At 39.4% G+C, this 27,187-nt stretch overlaps 2 protein-coding genes across 3 annotated transcripts; one reads left to right on the top strand and one right to left on the bottom strand.

Moving 5' to 3' along the window:
* The first annotated feature begins 10,700 nt into the window (after nt 1-10,700).
* On the top strand, nt 10,701-16,741 carry LOC138624839 (protein FAM180A-like). 2 transcript variants are annotated; one of them, XM_069705384.1, is made up of 3 exons: nt 10,701-10,794; nt 15,827-15,924; nt 16,051-16,741. In XM_069705384.1, exons 1-3 carry the CDS (start codon nt 10,749-10,751, stop codon nt 16,378-16,380), a joined length of 474 nt encoding a protein of 157 aa, XP_069561485.1. In that variant the 5' UTR covers nt 10,701-10,748; the 3' UTR covers nt 16,381-16,741. The 2 variants fall into 2 exon arrangements, with proteins under 2 accessions (XP_069561485.1, XP_069561484.1); XM_069705383.1 differs by lacking the exon at nt 10,701-10,794 and adding an exon at nt 11,006-11,216.
* A 454-nt stretch (nt 16,742-17,195) lies between these two features.
* On the bottom strand, nt 17,196-26,043 carry slc23a4 (solute carrier family 23 member 4). Its single transcript, XM_069705385.1, has 12 exons — nt 25,996-26,043; nt 24,616-24,747; nt 24,092-24,249; nt 22,491-22,650; nt 20,376-20,557; nt 19,847-19,964; nt 19,595-19,751; nt 19,106-19,359; nt 18,474-18,638; nt 18,284-18,392; nt 18,080-18,175; nt 17,196-17,464 (listed from the first exon to the last, which is right to left on the bottom strand). Exons 1-12 carry the CDS (start codon nt 26,041-26,043, stop codon nt 17,196-17,198), a joined length of 1,848 nt encoding a protein of 615 aa, XP_069561486.1.
* Nucleotides 26,044-27,187: the final 1,144 nt, after the last annotated feature.

Below are 27,187 nucleotides of genomic sequence, written 5' to 3' on the forward strand. Positions count from 1 at the left end.
GACACTGACATTATATCTTCTTTAATGGTTTTTAAATCTGCGCTACCATTGAATGGACTACGTTTTACTCATGTTCAGAGACAGACTCCGAGACACAGATATTAATGTGTGACACATTTTTGTGTTTTCTTGACCTCATTTCCTCTTTAATCAAACAAGATAGGAAACATTTCATGAGAAAGTTGGAAACAACAAATGCATCATTCAGGTTTGATAGCAAGATAGCGCAGGGTGATCCTCAGCAGAGGGGTTGATTTATGTGATTATGCCTCTCGGTAACACATATCCACATGTGTACACACACGGAGATACTCATCAGCTGCTGGGAGGCAGTCCAGGCGAGCTGTGGAGACCAAACAGCTGCTCACACATATCACCTTTCACTACCGCACCGAAAGAGAAGCTCTCCGGGCCCGTTAATGTCCGTGTAGATACAGTTAGAGAGGAAATGTCACGGTTCCCCACAGAATGTTAATTGAGCTCATCAAACAAAGACCTTCAGAGCCAGAACAACACAAAGGAATCCTTTAATGAAATAGTATGGAAAAGCAATACTCATTCGTAATAAGAAAAATCCCATGATTGAAATAATGAAATATAAGGCAGAAGAAACAAAAGGTAATTGCATTGTGTGCAGTCATCAATTTGCCATTTTGTTCTGGAGCAGAAATAAATAATTGGCTTCATTTTTAAAATTTGTATCCACATACGCAATGTATTTTAATAACATAATCTTTATGATTACTGCAACCTTGACAATCTGGCCTTTATTTTCCATCGTATTCTATTTTGAAGTCATTATCCTGAGCTTTCCAACCATTTTAAATTCTACCCACTTAAAATTGCAACTAACAACCTGTCCAAGTGTATTGATTAATGAGATCCTGTAGAGGATGAGGCCATTACACAAGAAATTATTGCTTTGTTACGCTCAGTTATTAGTGTACTGCTGCTCTTCTGTATCTGGAAGCTCGCAACCTATTTGTGTCTCCCACAACTGAATGAGCATGCAATTCAAATCCCCCGATTTCCATTCAATTCATTGCCCTATTAAAATAGTGATGTTGTTTTTGGATGATAAATTGCTGTGGCTATTGCTCCCAGTGAATCAGCATTAATCTGTTTCTTGCCAGCACTCTACAAGAGTAAAAATGGAGTAACCAGAGGTCAGAGATCCTGTTTTTATAACCAGTGTATTGCTCATATTCTTCTTTCTACCCTTGACAAACCATTAGTCACAGTGTTGACCATTCAGTACGAGACTCATTGTCCACGGTGTCTATCTGTTATCGTTTATAATACAATATTGCTGCCTTACTAAATCAGTATGTAGTCTAATCTGTATTTTACATTACACACTTATGAGTACAGTGCATACAAAACAGAGAAACTGTGCTGCATAGAGCTGCCTGGGACGAAGAGTGAATGTGCAGAATTCGCTCCCCGAGGCTATGAAATTTAGCGGGTTACTCAAGATGGTAATTTTCGGTAAGTACACCAAAGAACTAAATACCTGCTTATAAACTGAATGGAGCCCTCTCTTTTTAGTGCGTGACACGGTTAGTGGTCAGACCACAAAAGAAGTGAGCCACCCATTCCCATAGACAGAAAAGTTGTTTTGATTGAAACTGTATTGCATGTGATGGAGGAATTATCCCTGAGACGGCACAAATCTGATTCCAGTAAAGCGATGCATCCTGCCATGAGGCCAGAGGAGTCATCCAAGTGCAGAATTTTCGGTCATTAGTCATCCACCTTGAAGAGCTTAGCGATTTTTGTAGATTTGATTTGATGATACGGTACTATATACAGTATTGTTATTGCACCAATTAATAATATATTATAATATAATAATAAACTGTGCATTTAAATCACATCTATTCGAGTGTTCGTGAGACAATCAAATACATTCTTAAGCAGAGTGAAAGTAATTATTTTCTTGGAGTTGATCTTCTAACCCTTTTAAGGAGTTAAACCTGATCTCTAGTGGGAGTAAAGACACTCCCATAAAGACTAAAATTCAACTTTCAGTTGATTCAATGTGAACTCTTTTACAGTGTTAACAGTCAACACTTAGAAGTATGTATTATTTAACAGTTACAGTTGATACTTCAACACACTAATACCATTTTATTCATAAATGACTATAAAACAACAGTATATTCATCTCAAATTTTATTTTAATAATTTATTCAATGTGTACAATGATAAATACTACATGTATTCTTAGCTAATGTGACAATTTATTATCATGCTAACCAATATCTAATCGTGACTGTAATACATATGTTACTACCTTCCGCACTTATGGTTTTAAATCACAAACCCATTTTATGTCATTATTTCTTCATTGAAATGTTCCAGAACAGCATGTTTTAACAAAAGTAAATATAATTTCTGCCCATCATTAAGATTTAATTTGGTTGCTTTACTCTTAAAAGATTCTGAGAAATAACTAAGGCATGCTGGGAAATGGTAATACAGCAACAAAAAGGTAGTTAACACCAGGAGGAGAGTTGAATCGTGCTCCTCAACACCTGGCAGATGAACATCAAAAATATTTTTCCACCAAAGAGTATCCCTGAAAACCAAGTGTAGTCTAACTGAGAAAATAAACTCCCCAAATCTCTTTCACACAGTTTTTTTGTTTTACTCCAGGATGTCCCACTCCAGGAATTTGATGTTAAATGTCGATAGGTTTTAGTTGACTGTTTTTGATACACTGTAGGTCTAATATTTCTGTGCTTAAGGGCAAATGTTGCATCATTTTGGGGCCTAAAAGAATAATGATCTGCTGTTCTTCAAATCCAATCCCACTCTCATATAAAATTTCATATCAACTTAAAAAATAAATACATTCAAAGCTTAAATCAACATGTACCTTTCAGTAACTTATGACCACCTCTGTGTCTCCCACTGAAGTCCAACCAGGACACCCACATCCAGAGACATGAAACATGAGTCCAGCAGTAACCTCATCACTCCTACTGCATTAGAGCTCAATCCTCTCATTTAGCACTGCCTGGGTCTATGATTTTATTACAGATGCTTAATTTAATCCTAACAACTCAGATGACTTCAGGTCTATTACTCAATGACAGCGCTGCAGGCAACACTATCAATCACCTACAACTAACCTTCATCTCATCTCCCGTGTACACTGCAGCTCAGCCGGTCCTGCTCACTGTAACAACACACTCTGAGTTCCCCTCTCTCTCATTTTGAGCTCAGCTTGCCTGATACATACCATTCACTTCAACATAAAGCATCAACGCCAAGGGCACAGCTGTGATAACAATCATTTCACATTTATTTTCCAGCTCTAGTGGCTTCAAATTGTTTTGTGTTTTCTACCTGTTTTCCCACACAAACAGATATAAATCAAATGTCTTCTTACATTTTATATGGTAGGCTAAGAAAAAGAGTCGTGAGATTTACAAGATATGGCTTCTTATTTGAACACGGACACAAACATGTTCAGTTGGACTCACACACATGTGAAAAACAACAAGCCTAAGAGTCTAAAGCCATAGTAGCCATGTGAGGCAGTACTGGAACTATAAATGCTGATATCAGCATGGTTACCAGCTCACAATGACAACTAACATCTGAGTTTAGCAATCTTAGTTTAGTTCAAGCATGCTAGTAACACTTGTTAATTGGCTCTACACAAATGCAGCGGCAGAAAATGGGAATGCAATTATCATAAATCAAAGTAATGGTTAATTCTCATTTTTACTTAATGATGGTGTTTGAGGAACCAATAAAAGCTCACCAAAGTTGTTTCAGATCATTCTGAGCATAAATGGTTCTACGAAATCCCATGGAAACTAATCCAATAGTTGTTCACACAAACCTCATTCTCACAGTGTGGTACATGTAAAGTCAGGAAATCATCAAAGTCAGGCTGTGGACCATAAACCATAAATGTCTGTATTAAAATACCTGATAACCCATCACATCTTTGTTATATCTCACTAAAATCCCCAAACCTGCTGGTGTCAGTAAAGAAAAAGTCAGCTGTTCACCAAAGTCAGTTGGATTAAACAGATTCATGTACAAACAGTCGCTGAAAGTAGTGGACATGCCGAGACCAATGGTGTCCCCTAGAGCCATGCTTCTGGTAACAAGTAATGACTCGGGTCAAAGAGATTAGGGGAGAACAGCTGAAGGGACAAATACAATCTCCATCAGCTTATAAAGCAGATCATATGAGAAGACAGTGGCCTTAATTGTAATTTCAATGAAATGTGTTTCCATTAGGATATTGACCACCATGTCAAATGAACTGTTAAACATGAAAAAAATCAATCTCATATTGTCTGATGAGTTCATATCGACATTTTTATTGAGCTTGTGTAAGCGTGCATTCATACACAGGCTGCAAGTGTGTGTGTGTGTGTGTGTGTGTGTGTGTGTGTGTGTGTGTGTGTGTGTGTGTGTGTGTGTGTGTGTGTGTGTGTGTGTGTGTGTGTGTGTGTGTGTGTGTGTGTGTGAACCTGTTTCAATGTTTACTCACCAGCCTGTGTGTAGTTCCTAATTCCCCCTTTTCTCCTTTGTAATGTTTTATTTTATGGGCACTAAAAGTTGAAAAGAATGATTAATAGAATGATTTCCGTTTTGGCGAGAGTCGAGTGAGATGCAGACTTAGTTCCCAGCTCCCAGCAGGACCTGCAGCTATAACTGAGGTAATGGCCTTGAACTACACGAGTCTGCGCAGCCTGAAACAGAGCCCTACGGTCACTTGCACAGATTATTGAGCCATTACTGCAGTTTAACTGGGAGAAGGAAGCGGAACCAAACTCACTTCAAAGAGATGCAAGTGAGCTGGTCGTAAACTGAATATTCCCTGAATAGTACTAAAATATAAATGATGCTTTTGGTGTTTGATTTTGCATAACTGTCTATAGTTTTCCAGTTGATCTTAAAGGAACAACGTTGATGGTGGATATCGTGTCAAGGTCGAGACAGATGAGAGGAAGCCGCACAAAAGCAGGAAGAGCAAAGGAGGATGTGGAGGTAGAGCGACATGTGAAGAAAGAAGCAAAAGACCTTGGATTTACATAAGTGACTGCTGTAGATCTAGCTTAGGATTCACCGACGCACGTTTTATTCTGATAAAAGTGCAGACACATATGCACACACCCACAAACTCAAATAAAGAACTGAGCAATGAGGGGCCCATTCAAGGCCTCGCCACTGCAGACAGCTCATCTGTCGTCTTCAGAGATAAGAGGAGGATTCAGGCAGGATGTGTCCTGACTGAGAGGCGGACCGGGTCTCTGTCTGCAGGCTGAGCATTCAAGATGGAAATCTCTGAATAGCAGTTTTGAATTAAACAAGAAGCAATATTCAAAATTGTATATTCAAGGATTTTCTTGCAGTTATTTATTCCAAACTCCTAGAAATATGAAGGTTTAAAAAAAGACAATATTGAAAGGAAGACCATTTCAAATCAAACTTTCTTTTGTTTTGTTATGTGTGTGTACTACACAGTATATAGAAAAAAAAATACTTTTAATCAGTCGTAAAACTGCGCGGGTTACAGTATGTTTCCTTTTGTTGTTGTCTATTTGGTAAACACAGTGTCAATGAGTGTAGTTCTCATTGGCTATATCAGGCAATGCAGGTTTCTGATTGGAGGAGGAGGCTAAGTCCCACCCCTCCAGGTAGCTGTCTGACTGAGCGCGGAGAAGTGAAGATGGCCTGAAGCGCGGCTCGAGACGGCGAAATTCTTCAGCTAAACGCAGGATAGTAAAAACTGTGTGAACAATACGTTTACCTTTTTGAGAGAGTTTCTGTGAAGAGACGGAAGTTGTCCAAACACCTGTGTGCCGGGAGTTAACCTGGTTCGGAAGCGTCTCTGTGAGTTCAGCGAAGTTAAGCCACAGCGGCTAACTGTAGAAGCTCGTGTTGTCCGTCGGCTCGAGGCGGCTCCGAAAGCTCGTGTTCTCCTAATCTAGCACCATTCTGCATTGGTAACCCCGTAGGAAAAAAAATAGTATGATTCAACACAGCTTGTGGCCGTAACTCAATAGGTATGTCTTAAGAGGATAACAAGGTGAAGTAATGGCGTTTGTATATTAGAGAGGGGTCAAAGGTCAACTTCACTGTCAACTTCACTGTGACATCAAAATGTTATGCAATACCACTTTTCAACACCTTAACTCAGGAACCGAATGGGACCATATTTCACATTTGGTCAGATGCTGGTACTCTTGGGTGTCCACCTTGAAACTGTAGTGATTGTGTAGATCCTTTGTGCTGTTGGGTTGAACCTTTGTGGGGATTTGTAGCTTTTGTGCTGCAACATCAATATTTGAAGCATCGTCTACTGTCAATCAGCTTTTTCGCTCGAGCATGTGACCACGAGGCTTCCTTCAAATCGTCTCTACGCATATTACATGTGTCTAGACGGGCATGGACGTAAATTAGAACTTGAGTGGTTGGTGGAGGCATACAATGTGAGCGGGTGATTATATGTGCATAGTGTTTAAAAAAAAAAAAAAAGAACTCATCGCTCCCTTTGACAAAGAGAACACTTTAAATATGAATCCTCTACAGATTTCCACCATCTGTAATTTATTTCCCAACAATGAAATGTTCAACCTATTTTTTTTTTTTTTTTTTCGTTCCTGCTCAATCTGCCTTTGTGTCTCCTTAAAACCCAAGACAAGAGAGAAAGGATGCCATCACAGCACTTAGATTTATTCTCATCATTCTCAGACAATGCAGCTGCTGTTCTCGTGTCCTGATGGGTTTGGATATTTGTTGCAACTCAAACCCAAAAGACAAAAACACAGGTCATTCGTCAAAGTACGGTAATTGTGTTCACTCCAGAATCCAAAGTCTGCTCCGTTCCCACAACTCTATTTCTGGTTGCGATTTGAACGGAGGCTGCCTCAGAAAGTCACGTTTCGACAGCATTTTGCGGGGATTTTGAACTTCTCCATGCAGCTAATTACAGTCGTGGCTATAATCTGTGTCTATGAAGAACAGATGGACATCGAGTTTCGATGACTGGTGATGTGTTGCTGACTCTGCAAAAGATCCGGTCAGGGACAGCGTCCCAAAAGTCAGAAAATGATGAGGCGTTAGTATCACTTTAAAAACATGAGGGTGCCTGAACGGATCATAAAATGGGTTTGGCCTGCAGACAGCACAATACGAGTGCATAGTGATGACAGATGGTCTGTGAAAAACTAGGATGTCTGCAGTGCCAGGCTGTGAAGTGGCGACTGCCCAGGGTTTCTGCATGTTGTGAACAGTACCTCCAAACCCCGGCAGAGAAAATTCTGATGGGTTTATATGAAATGTATACAACAATTCGTCAATATTGTGCTTAGAGGCATTTTCTAAATTCACAGCTTTCCTGAGTTAAGTGGAAGTTTACCAAATGGCTTGTAGCCGCGATGATCGAATCATATCTAACTATTGAGTCACATATTTGCCAGGTTGTTATATTGATACAAAAATGTCAGTAACTGTTTACGGTTTAACTATTGTACATCATTTTGAGGTAGACTTGTACTTAGTATTTCTATTTGATACCCTACTTCCACTCCATCACATTTTAGTGGCAAATGTTGTACTCGCCACTCCTCACATTTCTTGACAGTTTTAGTGACTTTAAAGATGAAGATTTGACACAGTGGATAACACAACAGGCTTTTAAAATACAACACATTGTTAAAAAATTAAACCAGTAGTTTTCAACCTGTCTGTCCTCTGAGGTCTTAAAAAAGAAAAAGGCAGCATGTTCAGGTCACATTTTAAATTTTCCCTCAAAATTTCTATCAGTTTTATTTCAAAAGAAGATCAAATGATTCAGTATCTCTCCAAAAACGAATAACTGTGATATATATATATATATATATATATATATATATATATATATATTTATTTTTTTTTTTTTTTTTTTTCAAAAAAACTGAACAGATTTGTTCAGAACTTTGTTATCCCTCTTTCCCCTCCCAGTAATCACCTCAAAATCCCTCATATTTATCTGGTTTCCCTATATATAAAACTGTATATAAAGTAGTTTAAACTAGCTCCACCTGCAGCAGCTACAACAGTAACACACAGCGCACACTCTGATGTTTCAGAATTATTAATCTAATGATGTCACATCAGTCAGAAGGAGCGAATAATGAAGAAACACAACTAAACATTTTGGTTGGCCATCATTTGTGCTGCGGTCCACAGCAGTTGAACGTTAATACGGATAAATTCTACCATCTAGTGGATAGATGTAGCTGTTACATCTATACCGATTTTTACCATCTGCGTTGAAATTAAAAAGGCTTTTTCTGTGTTTTTTCTACGTGCTGCGTAGTCGGTTGAATTTTGAAGAATAAGAACGTGCATACATATTAAAGATAGTACACGCTGCTGATGTGCAGTCAGTAGGTGACCAAATATACGGTCAGCTGCGCTTTAAATTCATTTCCATTTCTACCTTTTGTGAGTTCGCAGGAGAGAGTTTTTATTCTTCATATCGTGGATTCCCTAAAATGTTGGGAACTTTCTGGTGCCTGCTGAAATGATTTCAGTCGTTTTTCCGTCATCCTGCTGACAAACGGACAAACAAACTGCACCGTAAACACAATGATCTTGGCGGAGGTAATGATGGCTCTGTTCCGTCAGCGGGTACTCCACCATGTAAGCGAGCCTGCACTTTCACATGCGTTGGAATGCAGCCATGATTAATATTATTAGTCACACCTGTGTAGGACTCGCAAATGTGAAGTGCCTGGCCATGAGACGAGTCTCACTCACTTCAGTAAGAGTACAAATACCACCATGTAAAAGCACTCTAATGCAAGTCAAAGTCCTGCACTAAGATGTAGCTTCAGTATAAATACAGTATGAAAGCCTTATCTGCTCGTGTACTTATAGCAATAAAAAGTAATGGTATAAACGTTAGTAATGCAGAAAAAAAAAAAAAAAACCTGTCAGTGTTTTTAATTGTACTATATTAATGCTGGATTTTAATTAGGGGTCAAGGTGGAGCTCATTTGAATTACTTCCTGTATTATTGGGTCAATTAATCTCGATCAATGAGTCATATTTTATAAGCTAACCACAAGTTTGTATGTACAATAGTAACTATGGCAGTCAAAAAATTACAACGTAGTAGAGTGGATGTAGAAGGTGATAAAGGGAAACCCTGAACAGAGTAATTATCTAAGAATTTACTTCAGTAAAGATATTCTAATACAAATCACCATTTACTATATGAAAGTTTACTCTGATAAAACAATTCATTTTAATTTCAGAACCCTTAAATCCTCATTTTGTGTCATCAGTGACATGTAAAGCATTTAATCTTCATAACCTTGACATGATCCGGGCTGGATTTAAAGCCTTATATCTTACAGCTACAGCCTTCTTGCTTGTTCAATCCACATATCTTTTCACTGACTGATATGTGGAGTCACTATGTGAAGAATACAGTAAGATGACAATCAGAGCTATTGGACACTCTTCCTCTTTGTTGGATAACTCCTGTTACCCATCTGCCACTTCACAGGCATGTCCTGTCCTCCTGTCTTTTATTTTTTATTTTTACCACTACCATGTTGCTTTTTGTATAATAATGATTCAAAAGTTGCATTATACACACTAAGCCTCAGCATTCATGAACCCAGAGGAACCGGTCATCATCTACGATCCATCTTATTTCTAAAATTGAAACAGACTGGCCCTGTCCTAATATGGTGCTTTATCCAACTTTGTGTCACTAAATATTCCAATTTAGAGAAAGGAAGTTATTTGGGGTAGCTTCCAGCCTGGAATAACATTTTTGTTTAATTTGCCTGTTGAAAGAATAATATGTTTGTGTAAGTTTGTGAGATGTAATTCTTGGAAGTTTCACAGAGGCCACAGCTCTCTTGCCAGCTGTGTCTGCATTCCTTTGCAGCAGCAGCACGACTGCCACATCTCTCCGATTCTGACACTGACACATATCTGACAGGACTAACCTCTAGAAAATATCTCTGTGTGCTGCGCTCACATGTTGGCATCAGCTTGAACTCTCAGATGGAATAAATTAACGCTAAAACAACAACAATTTTATATGGTTGTACCCTTTGCAAGTATTCCTCGGGCCTGTGGAGGAGGTGGTCAGTGCCAGGCAGTGAACAAAGTCTTTCTTTGTGGTTTCTGCAGATGTTTTCGGTCCAGAGCTCAGGGTGCGTGTATTTTATAATTAGAAATAATCACTTAGCTGAATTTCCTGCTCATGGAGTGTGAACTTTCCACATTTGTCTCCTGAAGAACGCAGGTTGAGCTGATCATCCTGGCACCATCACATGCTCCTACCAGCTGAGGGACACTGTTGTGGGGGGAAAAAAATAGAGCGTACTCAGGACCTTGTACGTGGGTAGTGAACATTTAACACAGCTCCCATAAGGACAATAAGAAATGTTTCTCCATCGTTGTGTTTTCAGCCCACAATGAGTTTTTAATAGCAAGCAACAATAAATGTTCTTCCTGACAAGCTGCTTTCAAAGCTGAACAGCAGTGACCGACAGCTCAACTGAAGCACAGCGTAATAATGACTGTGTATCCCGGAAATGATCACGTGCTCTGCTGGATGCAGCTGAATTGCAGTAAAATTAAAATGCATGTGATGAGATGAACTGATGAGGACCATTAAAAAGCAGCAGTGGGTTTGAGGTTTTTACTTTTCAGAGTCAGAGAAGACAAGATGTTAAAAACTACAAAGCAAACTGCTGCTGCTAGTGATGAAGATGAAATGGAAGACAGGAAAAAGACCTTCCATAGAGAAAGGTAAGAGAATGATGAAAAAAAATGTTAAATAAAAGTGAGTCTCTGAACCTGATGACAACCAGATGAAAGCATTAAAATGCTGCTCATGAAAGGCAGAAAGAGGAAGGGAGAGATCAGATGGGGATGGGGATGGGAGGGAGAGAGAAAACCCAGTTATAAACACAGACGGAGTCAAACAGCACAAGTGATGAAGAGAGTGTGCAGTAAGGCTGCAAATGCACCGTAGGCAAGAAACGCAGCACAAGTGTACACATGGGTGGCAACAGGTAGAGTACTAATACAGTAGGAGGAGAACTTGAGTCAACCTGCCCAGCCTCAGCCTCTGAAGAGTGATCTGGCCACCATGCTGCCCTGGAGGATGGTTGTAGTTGGTTTGTTTTACTGCTGCATCAAGACAGGCGTCACAAGATGTCACCCTAAAGGTAAGACTTGAACTGAAGCGCAAAGAATTTAATGCAAAACATCAAACAATGTTTGCTTGTGCCCGTGAGATTTTTTTTTCCTCACAGATTAGACCATAAAGAATCAATTGATTAAATTACTTTCCATACTAAACCACAAATTAACACCGTGATTAAAAAAAAAAAAAAGTGAAAACTAATGATTGTTTTTCCTTACTTGTACTGTAGTACAGCTACTGTTTTACATTAAAAAAAAATTGTTGTACTTGCAAAACATTTCACTTTTGTCTCCTCTAGAAACTACAGGGTGAGATGTCATGTGCACCTGTTTGTAATAGAGGAAACTGATGCGAGAGGATTCCCTCTCTGAATAATGAAAAGCATACTGCCAAGATGTTCAGACCAACTTGTGTCAGAAAGTAATTTTGTCCAATAATGTGAGAATATTTTGTGATTTGATCATTGTTCTTGGTTCTAGCGCCCTGATAAAACACTGTAAAAAGAAATGAAAATCCACTGATGAGTGCAGTGCAACGGTTCTGATGGTGAAAGTTTCTGGTTTTGGTTATGGAGCCCTCTTCAACAACAGGAAGTCCAAAATTCAAGAATGAAATCCAAGAATCACTTCCTCTTAAAAAAGATGGAATCAAATGGATTAGATGCCTTTGTGAAAGGTCAGCTGGTAAACATATGACTTCTGTGTGCAATTCACCGATATGATTTTAAAATTATTTCCTGCTATGTCCGAGTTTTCCAAAACATTACCTCTCACTGGCAAACCCCTACAAATCAACTTCAACTTTAACTTCAATGTCAATCCACCATATCACATACAGACAGACAGATAGATCGAAAATAAAATTCTGTTTCTTGCTCTGCTGTGTCTGTTTGATGTAAAATAAACAGACAGTAAAAGCCTAAAATTAAGCTGTGTATAGACATACAGTGGGTACGGAAAGTATTCAGACCCCTTTAAATTTTTCACTCTTTGTTTCATTGCAGCCATTTGCTAAAATCAAAAAAGTTCATTTTATTTCTCATTAATGTACACTCAGCACCCCATCTTGACAGAAAAAAACAGAAATGTAGAAATTTGTGCAAATTTATTAAAAAAGAAAAACTGAAATATCACATGGTCATAAGTATTCAGACCCTTTGCTGTGACACTCATATTTAACTCACATGCTGTCCATTTCTTCTGCTCCTCCTTGAGATGGTTCTACTCCTTCATTGGAGTCCAGCTGTGTTTAATTAAACTGATTGGACTTGATTAGGAAAGGCACACACCTGTCTATATAAGACCTTACAGCTCACAGTGCATGTCAGAGCAAATGAGAATCATGAGGTCGAAGGAACTGTCCAAAGTGCTCAGAGACAGAATTGTGGCAAGGCACAGATCTGGCCAAGGTTACAAAATAATTTCTGCAGCACTCAAGGTTCCTAAGAGCACAGTGGCCTCCATAATCCTTAAATGGAAGAAGTTTGGGACGACCAGAACTCTTCCTAGACCTGGCCGTCCAGCCAAACTGAGCAATCGTGGGAGAAGAGCCTTGGTGAGAGAGGTAAAGAAGAACCCAAAGATCACTGTGGCTGAGCTCCAGAGATGCAGTAGGGAGATGGGAGAAAGTTCCACAAAGTCAACTATCACTGCAGCCCTCCACCAGTCGGGGCTTTATGGCAGAGTGGCCCGACAGAAGCCTCTCCTCAGTGCAAGACATATGAAAGCCCGCATAGAGTTTGCCAAAAAACACATGAAGGACTCCCAGACTATGAGAAATAAGATTCTCTGGTCTGATGAGACCAAGATTGAACTTTTTGGCGTTAATTCTAAGTGGTATGTGTGGAGAAAACCAGGCACTGCTCATCACCTGCACAATACAATCCCAACAGTGAAACATGGTGGTGGCAGCATCATGCTATGGGGGTGCTTTTCAGCTGCAGGGACAGGACGACTGGTTGCAATTGAAGGAAAGATGAATGCGGCCAAGTACAGAGATATCCTGGAAGAAAACCTCTTCCAGAGTGCTCTGGACCTCAGACTGGGCCGAAGGTTCACCTTCCAACAAGACAATGACCCTAAGCACACAGCTAAAATAACAAAGGAGTGGCTTCAGAACAACTCTGTGACCATTCTTGACTGGCCCAGCCAGAGCCCTGACCTAAACCCAACTGAGCATCTCTGGAGAGACCTGAAAATGGCTGTCCACCAACGTTCACCATCCAACCTGACGGAACTGGAGAGGATCTGCAAGGAAGAATGGCAGAGGATCCCCAAATCCAGGCGTGAAAAGCTTGTTGCATCATTCCCAAGAAGACTCATGGCTGTACGAGCTCAAAAGGGTGCTTCTACTCAATACTGAGCAAAGGGTCTGAATACTTATGACCATGTGATATTTCAGTTTTTCTTTTTTAATAAATTTGCACAAATTTCTACATTTCTGTTTTTTTCTGTCAAGATGGGGTGCTGAGTGTACATTAATGAGAAATAAAATGAACCTTTTTGATTTTAGCAAATGGCTGCAATGAAACAAAGAGTGAAAAATTTAAAGGGGTCTGAATACTTTCCGTACCCACTGTACCGCAACCTCAAACAGCTTAAAGCCAGACCACAATATCAGCTTTTTTCAAACGCACCCTAAATGTATCTACTGAAGGTAATAGGGATGCTAATATTAGCATGTTGTCAATCTGTCACAACCCTTCCCGCCAACGCAGTCTACCGAGGGGAAACACCATCTCTCCATGTTTTAGATCAAAAACAGTCATTTTTAAATATTTCCTTCTGAATTAGAGTGAAGTAGAATAAAAAAAAAAAAATTAAAAAAATTAAAATACAGATTTACAAGTACCTCAAAATTGTAATAGAGTAGGCTGTCGTATTTCAGTAATTGTGTCACAGTTTCACAAAGGACAGAAGCCAAACTCACAACAGAGGTAAATGTGAAGCAAAAGGAGAAATTTACTTCCACATTTTTGAAGATATAAAGTCCAGGCAGGTGGGTGGAGGGAGTGACTGCGCTATAAAGAGCCAAACCATGACAAATGTGCTTAATTTCAATCACTAATGCATGTATATGTTGCATACAATAATATGGTTTGTGGAAATATAATTTAACATATTTATTGGTAGCTATTTGGACTGAAGACTCACCAAAGAGAAAAGTCCAATTAAACTGTGCAGGAGCTTATTGGGCTTATTAGACTTAGATTAATGGAGATTATTACCTAAACATTATGACAGGCATGTATGCATCATTTTTTAATTATGCATAACTCTGCAGAAATACATTAAAATATCATCATTGTTCCACTTGCTGCCCCTGAAATAAACACATTGATGGGAAGGAGGGAAGAGCTGGCAGTCGGCCTGATAATGAATTTCATGTGTTTCCATACTTCTCTCACACTTTCTTCATCTCACGCTCTTGAATTGTTTTTGTGAAAAGATCCTAAGACTTAGGAACAAATAATGACTACTCTACAAGCTAATATGGTACTACTTAGGACCTAAGTATTACCATATTAGCTTATAGAGTATTCATTATTTGTTCAGTTGGCATTTGAAACAGTCACTCACTGTTGTGCATTACAGAGCAACTTTCTTTCCGTCTGTCCTCCTTTATTTTTCCTTCCATCGTTTCCCCTTTAAATTACTTACCATTGTTACCTTGATCTTATACTTTGCACCAAATAAAATGTAAACTGATACAGCCCCAGATTTTCACACATTTAATAAACCCAGCCAGCAAAGATTGTTTGAACAACTGGACAGTAAGTGAAAACAGTAGAGTCTAAATCTCTGTCTGGCTTGAATTTCTGTGTTCCATATTTGTTCACCTTTTAGCCATGCTAGCATCACATGCCTCTCTGAAATGTTGGTCACTGCATGGGTCCACTTTGGTCAAGCTGAAATATTTCTACAACTGTACAGTTATTTATGGTCTTAAGTCGTATTACGAATCTGCTTGTATATAAATTCTGCACATATATGGTTGAGAAAATGGATTATAAGCATGGCAAAGGAACAGTTATGTTTTTGTAGGATTACTAATCTGACTGCCTATAGTATTAAAATAATGCCTTAGGGTTGTATTGTATGTATTGTAAGGGGAAAGGTTTTGGCCTGTCAGCATTATTTGCCAGCAGAAAGATTTGCAGTGGTTAATATCCTGGAACTTAAGGAGTGCTGTAAAAGTAAGGCTGAAATACTCGGCCCATGAACAGCATATCGAAATCATCTGGAACCTGTTGTGTCATCCATGTGTTACTCCGCCTTTGATTCCTCTGCTGCCTTTGAAGTTGGAGGTCATGTTTCATTGTCTGCAGATATGATTCATCTGTAAGGTCAGAGATCGCTGCGTTTGAAATGCAGTGTGTACATTATAGATTAACTGCAGTATGAACCTGGCTCTCACGTGTGCCAGAACATCAGTAAAACCTGCATTTCATGGTACCAAACTGTACTTTTTGCTTGTCACAAGGATTTCTAGCTTAACAGATTCAAGAAGCCTTTTTTTCATAACAATGAATTATTATTGTAAGGAAATCGGAGAGGAAAACTTGGGAAATCAAATTTCCCTTGCTTTTCGACCACCCCTCATGCTCACTGTCTGTCTCTCTTTGCTCTCTAGCCCTATTCCCAGCTGCAAGCCGAATAAAAAGAGGAGTGGACGCCGTGTTGAACCCCACCTTCCACAACTCCTTTAACGATGCTCATCTACTATTTGAGGTAAAACAAAACTAAATTTAAAAAAAAAAAAAAAAAAAATCCAGGTTTCCTGATCAGAAAACCAAAAAAATGATCATTAGAACACTTTTAACAATGTTGATTTCCTGTTTTCGTTTCATCGAACAGATCCTGATGGCTGGCATACATTTCGAGGCCAGTGGAGCGTTTTCAGTCAAAGATGCTGAACTGGCTTCGCTCCGAAAGACACGAAACCTGGACGTCATCTGTGAGAAGATAATTCCCAAGAAGCTAACAGACATATTCAGGCTCATATCTGGCCTTTCAAACCGTAGCAGTCACCTGCATCAGGACGACTTCGAGCGCACAGTGTTGACTTTAGTTTACGCTTCGCAGCAGGTGGTCAATTCTACTACTGAACACCAAAGAGACGTGTGGGCTCAGTCTTTTGTTAGCTTGTACAAAGCCATCAAGAATGATCTGACGTTGACAAACTGACTGAACAATGGTGTTGCTAGACAACGGTTCCTTGTTGTTTAATATGCATTTAAGAAAAAAAGTTTCTTTAAAAAAAAAAAAAAAAGAATATGCATTGATATCAGTCGGTGGTTCTGATTTGTGCGTATAGGATACATTGCAGCGTGTATGCTGGCAGGCTGTAAAGAGCCTGAAAGAAAAGACCTGTCAGAGACTGACAGCACAAACGGGTAAAGTGCACAGACACAGGTAATGAAACAATTATTCAAATATTGACTGTTACAGCCAAAGATAATCCACCCGTGAGCTACTGCATATATATGACACTATACATGGGATCTGTATATTTAATGTGGCATTAAACGTCATGGATTTACTTACATTCACATGTCTTGTCAGTGTTTGTTCACTAGCACCTGGATGTGATTGCCTTCTGAGACTAATAAGATGAGAGAAAAATAATAAGACCTGAAGCTTTAGACCAAAGAAATCAATGGAATATACTCAACAGTCTTATGATCTGTCAAAATTACTGTACAGAAAAAAATATTTCTAGTTAATATATATACAGTATATATTGTTTTCATATACAGTATATATATGTAATCAACTATTATCACTTCATCAATGTCTTCAATTTACAAATAGTCTCCCTATTGGAAGTAAACATACCGGTGCAAGATATAATTTGCAAATGTCACTCCAAAAGGTCATTGTGCACCATGTTGTTTCAGTATGATGCCTTTAACATAGGACTCAAGTCCAAACTGAGCTGCCTTTGATGGTATTGTGTTTTTAAAAATACCCAAAATTGCATGCTGGAGTGAGCACAGCACTCACAGACTGACACCGACGATGATCTGTGAGGGCTTCGGATGTCCCAGTGGCTGCTTCGACTCCAGTGAATTTGAGTCTGCTCCGCTTTCATCGAGGGAGTTGGGCGCGCTGGGTGGGCAGAAAGGTATATACCGGAGGCAGGACGACGACGACAAGGAAGAGGTGATGCCGAAGGGAAGATCGTAGACATCACCGCTCTCCAGCGTGTTGCTGGAGTCGTCCTCATGAGCCTTGTTCCAGGCCAGGATGCCTCGTTCATGCTTCGATCCTGTTGGACACGTGTTAAATGTGTTGAAGCCTGACTGCCGTTGTTTGTTGTTCATAAAGCTTGGGAAATCTGTCTCATCTTCCACAGCCATTTCTTGTCCTTGTAGTGTTCCACTAGTATACTCTACATGCCAGACCTGCTATAATAAAAAAAAACTGAAAACCATTTCTCTCAGGCTACAAATAAAGAACAATAGCATATCAACGTTATTTTTTTACATTTCAGGGCTTGTTTCTATATTCCTGTGTTAACATTAGGGGATGATCCCTGCATATTTGCTGGATTTTAACCATTAGTCACATTTCTAGGTCAGCTTATTCCTCTTTAACCCTGACTGAACCAAATGATGAACCCTGACCGAGATACAAAAGATCCTCACAGTGCTGGGATCATCACCTGACAGTCACTTACAGACACTTGATGGTACACGAACATCAGCGCTGGAATAAAGTGACTCTATTGCTGGATTCCTGATCAAGATATAAAGACTGATCATCTGATGTTTTTATAGTCCGATTTTGCTGTTAATATTATGATAACGTTTATATTTAGTGTGTAAACAATTAAAACATAATAAAATAAATAAACAAATAATTGAATCATATGGATGGTTACCTGGAATGGTGTTGTCCAGTACGAATCCAAAGAAGCCTCCTACAAACATACTGGTTGTCAGGAGCACCTGCAGCATCTGGTTAAGTTCTACCACACCTGGACACAACACGGTGTAAAGAGTTGAAACTCTGTTTGAATAATAATGCAGGATAATAGGTTTTTATTAAAAAATACAGATTATATGAAGACATTTTATGCACGCACCTGTAGCAATAGCTTTGGGGTTTTTAAATATCCAGTTAGGAATCACAAGGCCAGAGAACATGGAGAAGCCAAAAATGAAGATGTTTCGAGATGAATTCATATCTGCGTACTGGGGAAAAAAATGAATTATGTCAACAACAACAACAAAAATGAATGTTGCGAAATGTTTTATTGTTTTTAGGGTGTGTACCTGCAGATTAGAGACTCCTGCAGCCGAGATGACGCCAAACATAACCATGAACATTCCTCCTATCACAGGTGAGGGGATAGTGGTGAATACAGCGCCCACTTTACCAAACAGGCCCATGACGACCATCAACACCCCACTGGCCACTATCACCGTTCGACTACCAACCTGCAAAAGATATAGGAGGAGATTCTCGATGAGCCACGGTGGCACTGAGAGCTCAACACACTGGAAATGAAGCAAACAGGCAAATAGAGAAAATACAAGCAAACTGAGAAAACGTCATCACAAATCTGACGATACGTTACAAAAAAAAAGTGCTACAAAGTGAAAAAAAAACTGAAACAGAGCATATACACTGCAACACTTCATAGAGGTTTCATATTTGTAAAACCTCTGTGTCTAGACAAGTGAGTTTAATTTGCATAGCATCAGCACAATGTAAAGTTGCTGGCAGGGAACCCGTGGGTGAGGCCAGCAGGAGAAACTCTATTGCAGATGTGCAGTGGGCCAGAACTTAAAAAACCTTTATGGCTTGTGCACCAGAAGAGCAGGTTTTATTGCATTTAGCTCTCAGGACCACCTTAATACTGATCGCATCAAGATAACCAGATAGACCTAGACGGCAGTTTTACCTTTGTAATACCGAGGGCTCCAACATTCTCACTGTATGAAGTGGTTCCATTTCCTGTACCCCAGGCGCCGGCCAACAGACAGCCCAGTCCCTCAATGCCAATACCCCTGTTGATGGCGTGTCTAGGAGGGGGAGGAGCCCCAGATAACCTCGCACAAGCATGGTAGTCCCCAACAGACTCTATCATGGAAGAAATCACACCAGCCAAGATGCCAACCACCCCTGCCAGGCTCACAGTCGGCATACCCCATTGTCCTAATTTTGCAATCCAACATAGGGAGACAAAAAAAAAATGACGTGTTATACATGACCTGCAATATTTTATAACTAAAGTCTCACTTATAGAATGACTTGTCTTATTGTTTGTGTATACAAAGCCTGGTTTGGCATCTTATTTATCTTTAGCATTTAGCTCTGTCAATATCCAAAACCCATCACTGTTATACACTTAGAAAAAGTTATCTTTGAAGATGGTATTGAAGCATCTTACCTGGGTATGGGAATGTGAACCAGGGAGCTTCACCCACAACATCTCCCTTTAGGTCAGTGCGTGCCAGGTAACCATACTGGTCTGGTTCAGTAGGAAGAATGTCATAGATTGTCAAAAGGTAACAGATGAGCCAAGACAACGTGATTCCCAGTAGGACCTTGATACATAGTGAAAAAAAAGTCACCTTTGTTGTCTTTTTATATGATCATAAGACTAAATGCATTGTTATAAACAAGAACGACTTTTACATACCGGGAGAATCTGAAACACGTAGACTCGAGAGGTGTGCAGTTTTTTATTCTTGTATGTAGGGAGGGGCACAGATATGCGACGGAGGTACTGTGAGAACAGAATGATCAGTGCTGTGGTCCTGGTGAGATGAGAAAAAAAAGTCACAATATAAAATTCAAAGTCTTAAAAACAGCTGAGTCTAACTCTAATCAACACAAAGCAAAGTAGAGCTACTATGCAGGTTCTTGGCCAATAAATCTGTAATAGGCTTTTATCCCCCCGCCCAAGATTAAGACTGTACACAGCCTTCAAAGCTATTATTGTTTCCTAGAAAGCCGATCATAGTTTAGGTGGGGTGGAAGCAGATTTAACATCATATATAAGGCATATTTCAGAGAAATGTGCGTTCAAATGACAAGAACTCTTTTTTTACAAAGATCTCTGTGTAGCCAATAGCCCATTATTTACTGACCAAAACTTACATGTTTAGAAATTTAGCTTAATTAACTTGATCACAATCCTTAAAAGACTGTTTAGGAATTTCACCCACATTGCAGAGATGCCCCAGTGGTTTCCAGCACTGCTGCCAGCTGAGTCAAACAGGGAAAGTCCGATGAGAGCGATAGTGGGAGCGATGGTGAGAGGTCCAATGAAGCGCATGAAGAGGCCGATGAGGCCAGAGAAACCGACAAACACCTGGAAGAGTGAGCCCACTATGATGGACCCCTGCAGCTGAAGATAGACACAATACAGTGACAGTCAGAATTTGGCATTACCACAAATTAGCATATGTTTGCTATCTCATGCAAATGACACCTCAGTTTAAAAAAGTCTGTGTTTATGTAACGGTAACATTAGGGTTGGTCTACTTTCAAAAAATAAGGACCACGTTTCTTTTAAATTCCTTTTTTTTTTGTTGCTTTCTGACTTTTCCAGGTATTCTGAGGAGGACATGCTACGAGCTACATGGTTTTACTATAATTCACCAGTACGCAATGCCAGCACTTCTACATTTTACTCTTGGGTGTACCGTGGCTTATTTCTTGCACACCGTCACTTCTCATAAGCTGCCGGGAGCCTTTTCTACCGTCCCGCTATCAGGATACGTAGGTGATTTATAATGGCCCTAAATAAACTACATTACCCGAGGTGCACTACGTGATGCCTTTCCGTTCTAACTTCCTGTTTTTATCTGTTGGCACCTTGTCTAAACAGTGATAAATTAACCCTTCAATAATGTTAGCCTGGCTCAAAAAGGGGCTTAAAAAAGAGTTTGAATAGATTATGATGGCACCACAGCAAAGCTTTGAAAGTGACAGTCTATCCAACCAGAACTAAATGCACACCGGGAGTAGTAAGCTACCGATAGCGCCACGGGTAGTAGCAAATAGCCTACTACACCTGTGGCTACAATCCAGTTCAAACCCAGAACATAATCTGTAAGTATGTGTATTTCTTATTCATTATGGATGGAGTGTTTAGTGTCTAGTGTTTGCTGATTTTATACTACGGTCAAATAGTCCAACCCGTCTGCAGTTTGTGACTCCAGTCACCACTGGAAATTGAATGTTCCAACTTCCTGCATCATTTCAAATTAAAAGCCCTCATTTCAGATTGAAAGTCCTCCAGCGTTTCATACACGGTCCAACCTTCTACTATGTTTTGACCTTGTTTGATTACTCTGTTAATTCAAATCGTTGTCCTCGACATTAAAACAATTTATGTTGTGAACACCAACAATAGTATCTTTTGTACAAATTCAGAATGTAATAGCCTACCTAATGATTTGCTGATACTGGTCGATTGACATGCCAACATGTGAATAAGTGGAGTGCTAGTAAGTCCATTGATCATTCCACCATACACTGCAAGAAACATTGAAGCAAAGTAGTATTACCCTTTCTTTTGGCTGACAAAAATCAGTTCATGTTGTGTTGTATAGCAAATCAACAGAGTTACCCTATCCCACAGACTAGCATACAATCTAAGGATAGCTGGGGGGGTGTTAATCTCATTTACCTACATTCACTTTTCAAAATGAAGACGGTATAATGACTTTGTGAGCAATTTCGATCTTATCATTCAGGATATTCTGATTATATAGCATTAGCTATACCCACCCAACACTGATATTTTTTTTCAAGTTGAGACTGTTTTTTGAGTATTGGCCCATCAACAAGGACTCATTACAAATCCTGGATTTTAAAATCCATGTGGGTCCCACATTGGGAGTCCCCTGACTCGAGCTAAACACAACCTCAGCTACCACAACAACTTGGCTTCTGCATAGCTAATATTTTAATATAGTGGAGCAAGACTTATTCTTGCAAGTAAACATGAAATGTGCACATATAATATTAACATATTATAAAATTGAACAAGGATTTAGGTCATATTGAAACAGTAAGCATGGCCCAGCAGCACATACACCTGGACTGATATACTAATTTGATTTCCATGTCCAGTCCTGTAACTTTGTATCTAACCGTGAGCATTGTACCACTCTTTTTCAGCAAGCTCAATTATTTGAAGTACTTGAGCTTGAGAGAGCAAGCCAGTTAAGTCTTTAAAAGTGTCAGAAAATTATCACATTCAAACTTATTATTTGGGGTTAAGTGAGTTCAGAGCTGTAGTTAGAAAGATTAAAAGGTCCCTGTTTACTTACTGCTCTCATTCGACTCTGCCACACCTCTGTGAAGTCTGTGGATGAGGTGTTCACTAAGCTGGCATTTTGAGTCCAAGCAGGACATGTCCACTCTGGCATGGACAGCATTGCCATAGAGGGTGCCAACAATGTAAATGTACCACCTTGGAGAATGGGCAGTCTGGGGATAAAGATGGCAAAGAAAGGTCCAGAGAAAGCAAAGAAAGGGAGCCAGACAGACATCAGGAGTAAAAGTAGATGGGTCATACATAATCCGATATCAGATATTGTGCAAGGTAATTGGGGTTGAGTAGTTGCTTCTTGCGAACTAACCAACCCCAGTAGATAAGAAAAGCTCCAACAGTTCTCGAGAGTTTCTATCTGTATCTGCAGTATCTTATTTCTTTCAATCGTAGATGAGAAAATGGCTAATTTACATCATGTGAATATAGAGATTGGTTCTCTAATTCGAATTGTTAGAATTAAGTAAATTAAAATAATCTGCTACGTAATGATCCTCATTATGCTGCTCACTTCACCGTCAACAATTCAAATCAGACTGCAGTTGAATTTAAACATTCCAGCGCTGCAGGCACATCAGTCTCACAGTGAGTTACTTAAGTGGTTGAAGAAAAGTATTTTTGTTAAAAACCGATGGGAATAATATAGACGCACAGCCAGCAGATATCTTTTTGACAGGAGTTTATAATTTTGTCATCCTTTGGGACAAAAATAATTCGTGTTGTTTTCTTTAGGTTCGCCTGGAACAGCGGGCCATTAGACATACCGATTGTTATTTCCTCACAGCTGACCTCCAGGTATTTGGAGAAAGACAAGAAAGCATCAGTGGTGCTAAACCAGGAGAATGTGGATTTGTCAGGAACTAGATTCCAAATATAATAATACGGAAATTCCTCGACTAATCGAGCAGTGACACAAATATTCAGGCTGGCTGAGTCTGCACACACATAACATAAATTCAGATCTAGAAGACACGTCTAAGTTTGTAGTTCTCAAAAACAAAACCAGCCATTATGTCGTGTCAATCCTCTCGTTTGTGTGTCACCACTCACAAGAGACACTTGTGTAGGCTTTTGTAAACACAGTGTGAGGGTGGTGAGTTTTTATTCTGGTATGCAGATAAGACATTCTCTGGTGCTAATATTAGACCGTATCGTGTTGTATCATACTGTTGTATCTATATTACCTTGTCATATTTAAGTAAACAGGGAGTAAAATCAAATATCTTTCCACTGAGGTACAGAATCAAGTCAGAATACAGTCTGGGCTTCACAATATTTATATTAACGGTCAAAAGCATCTTAATGTAAAAACTAAAGCTGCTTGATATTTCACATGTTTGGTAATCCTATAAATAGAAGCTGTGTCCATGAACGGAGTAAAATATTCCATTGTTCTTCATACCCACTAATTTTGGCAAGTCTCACAGTTCAAAAGAGGTTAAGAACAAAAGCTGAAAGCTCAGTCTGTTCCGCGTGTTTAATAAGAAGGAGCTGCATGCTTAATTGCACCCCGCTGTTCAGCTGGATTACTGTGTTAGAGGACAGACTCTCATAACATGAAAAAAAAAAAAACACTGGTATTACCCCCTACTTTCTTACCTAATGCCGAAGGTAACTTGCAGCAGAGTGCAGATACCCGAGACAAAGAAGATGGTACTGATGAGGTGGCTTTGTGTGAGGCCGTCATGTTGCAGACACAACCCCTGGGACAGGATCAAAGGGATGGCGATGATGCCTCCAAATGCAGTTATACAGTGCTGAGAAGGTAAAGAAGGGAAAAATATCGAGATTTAATTGAATCTATGTTTAATCCACATATTTTACATCTCCACACGTTTTACAATCTGGCCTTCGTAAATAAAACCAAGGCTAAGTAACTATGACGGAAACGTCAAACAGATCTCATGTGACACGTCAAGGGACACGTTGCGTGCCTTGGTTTGTTTTATGCAATGTCACGATGTATTATTATTATTTAACGTCAAACAGATCTCATGTGACTCTGGTCATGTTTACATTGCTATATAGCATCAGATGCCATGCCACATACTGTAGGCTCTTAATCAGGAAAAAGATGGAGAATGATTGTCAAAGAGGGCCTGAAAAGTCCTTTGCTGACGTACCTGGATGCCCAGAATAATGCACAGGTACCAGGGAGGAACGTCTGTTACACAATATGCTAGTTTGTTGTTGTCTTCACCCAGAGCGCCGTCCTGTTCTTCTCCTGCGTCAGGTACACAATAACGTCCCTCCAGCTTCAGTTAATCAGAAAGAAAGGCAGAATGAGGTCAATTCAAGCCGCATATGAAATCCTGGCCTTATGCAGCTTTACATTTTGGCTCTGTAATTTTTTTTTATTTGGCAAAAAGCATTCACGACAACCAAATGCTTAAACATGTTGTTCAAGTAGTTAACCTTCTATGGAAGGGCCATAAACCTTCCTGTTATGACAAATCCTTGTAAAAGAATGTGGTCAAACGCTTTCTCACATGGCAGCCTGTAATGGTAATGGACGTGTTCCATAGTGTTATACGTGTGATACATATATTCCCCAGATGATGTCAGATATTCGTTATGTAACACAAATGTTTTCTTTGTTCTCTATTGCGCATGGTTTGACACATGGTGACCTCAACCCTGATACCGAATATTCCCTCAGACGGTGGAGAGTACAACCAAAATGATACAGGAGGATCCTGCTATGAACAGAGATAGCAGAACTCCCCTCATAAAAGGCTCTTGTTTTCTGTACTCGGGGTCGCACTCTCATGCTCACTACCTGCAGACTGCTCATGTACTCTGTGTGACTGTGATAAGAGTAAAAGACGACAAAGGCATTTGGCGTCCGAACCTTTATTTCATTTTCTCACCAAGAATTAGATAAAGGGAAAATCCACGACACACCCGTAAATTAATTTCCTTTTATCCAAGACTTTACAGAGTAGGGTGAAAACAAAAAAGCTGTCAAATGAGCAATTCGTTTTCATGGTAAAGCAAATGTTATTTCCCTTATCACTTATAGGTTAAAAAAAAATACTGTTTGTTCTGTTTATTTTACACAGGTTTAGCTAAAATATCAGCAAAAGTTAGTACTGCTTCTATTTGTATTATCAACCAGTGAGACACTTACCTTCTCAATAATGTCATTTCAAGCATGAAGGAGCAAGAATGTAAACAAGTACATTCAAATTTAGTCATGACGCTACATGCTAAGATACTCTATCAGTTATATTTATTGCCCTGGAATTGTTGTTTCTACTGTGAAAATGTGACATGCAAAGTCAGATTGTGTATCATCTCATTCAGTGATTAGAAAAGAAAGTAATTCTGGTGATTTACTTGGTACAGTCCAGATATTTTCAATTTGACATCAGTTAAAATGTAAAACGATTTATAATCCATACGGATAATTCACAGATAGAAACGTTTCAATGTGATTCCCAAAAAAGTGGTTCAAATTATGAGGCTAACATGTAAAGTTACAAAAAAAAAGTTACACTCACACCAAAGGCATAATTGTCAAGTCCATTATTTTCCTTTTCTTGAGCCATGTCAGCTTCAGCCTATAGGTCCAGGTAGTGGTCTGCCGAGCCAGGAAACACAACACAGAAATAAAAAACATCCGTGAGAGGGGAGGGAACGCAGATAGAGAGGACTGGAGCATCAGACGGAGAAGGTTGAGGGCTGGGAGGTGGAGTGGGATGGACAGCGTAGTATGAAAAACATCCAGCCGTGTTCAGACACGAGACTGCAGTTCTTGTTGATTGAAATTGCTCCCACCAGCAGATCATGTGAGCCGAATTACAACAGTAACAGCTGACCAGCAAACATTTGGCTGTCAGGAGATACTCTTTCTCTTGTAAACTCAGTCTCCTTGCTATTTTTTTTTTTTTTTTTTTTTTATCTCATACCAAGAACCTTTTAAGAAGCCTGAGAGAGCACAAAAAGATGTAATATTATGAGAGAAGTGTAAAGGTTACTTGAGGTGAGGGAGAAGATCATTCACTGCAAAAGCTTACTGTTTGCTGTTGTTTCTGCTACTTCTTGAGCCAAATTTTTGTCAGAGGTACTTAATAGTTACAAAATACAGTTTGGTTAAGTTTTATCCTCTCCAGCGTACTTCCCCTATAATTTTAACACCAAATATTGGTTTTGGGAAATGTCAATGACTATCACGTGCTGGCAAATTATCACAGTACAACGCCGTTATTGATAGTTGACTGGTAAATGTTTTGTAAATATTAACTTAATTTCCTAATTTAGCATGCAGCTCCATTTCCCCTAACATGATATTAGATTAAATTATATTATTAGTGTCAATTAAGAGTTTGATAGCAGCCCACATCTACAGTGCATCCGGAAAGTATTCACAGCGCTTCACTTTTTCCACATTTTGTTATATTACAGCCTTATTCCAAAATGGATTAAATTCATTTTTTCCCTCAAAATTCTACACACAATACCCCATAATGACGTGAAATAAAAAAAAAATTAAATTTTTGCAAATCTATGAAAAATCAAAAATGAAAAAATCACATGTACACAAGTATTCACAGGAGGAGAACCATCCAGAAGGACAACCACCTCTGCAGCACTCCACCAAGCAGGCCTGTATGGTAGAGTAGCCAGATGGAAGCCACTCCTCAGTAAAAGGCACATGACAGCCCACCTGGAGTTTACCAAAAGGCACCTGAA

The sequence above is a fragment of the Brachyistius frenatus genome, unplaced genomic scaffold (genome assembly GCF_029030835.1).
Source record: "Brachyistius frenatus isolate BFR_SWC_R1_liver_20210118 unplaced genomic scaffold, ASM2903083v1 Contig_55, whole genome shotgun sequence".
Classification (NCBI taxonomy): Eukaryota; Metazoa; Chordata; class Actinopteri; family Embiotocidae; genus Brachyistius; species Brachyistius frenatus.

Bases quoted from the DNA above. Each gene is read 5' to 3' on its own strand.
- LOC138624839 (XM_069705383.1), top strand. From the start codon at position 11,138: ATGCTGCCCTGGAGGATGGTTGTAGTTGGTTTGTTTTACTGCTGCATC. The intron at 11,217-15,826 runs GTAAGACTTGAA...TTTGCTCTCTAG, and splicing joins CACAAGATGTCACCCTAAAG to CCCTATTCCCAGCTGCAAGC. The intron at 15,925-16,050 runs GTAAAACAAAAC...TTCATCGAACAG, and splicing joins ATGCTCATCTACTATTTGAG to ATCCTGATGGCTGGCATACA.
- slc23a4 (XM_069705385.1), bottom strand. From the start codon at position 26,043: ATGGCTCAAGAAAAGGAAAATAATGGACTTGACAATTATGCCTTTGGT. The intron at 18,176-18,283 runs GTGCGTGCATAA...TGTTGTGTCCAG, and splicing joins CCCCAAAGCTATTGCTACAG to GTGTGGTAGAACTTAACCAG. The intron at 17,465-18,079 runs GTAACCATCCAT...CGTGTCCAACAG, and splicing joins ACTGGACAACACCATTCCAG to GATCGAAGCATGAACGAGGC.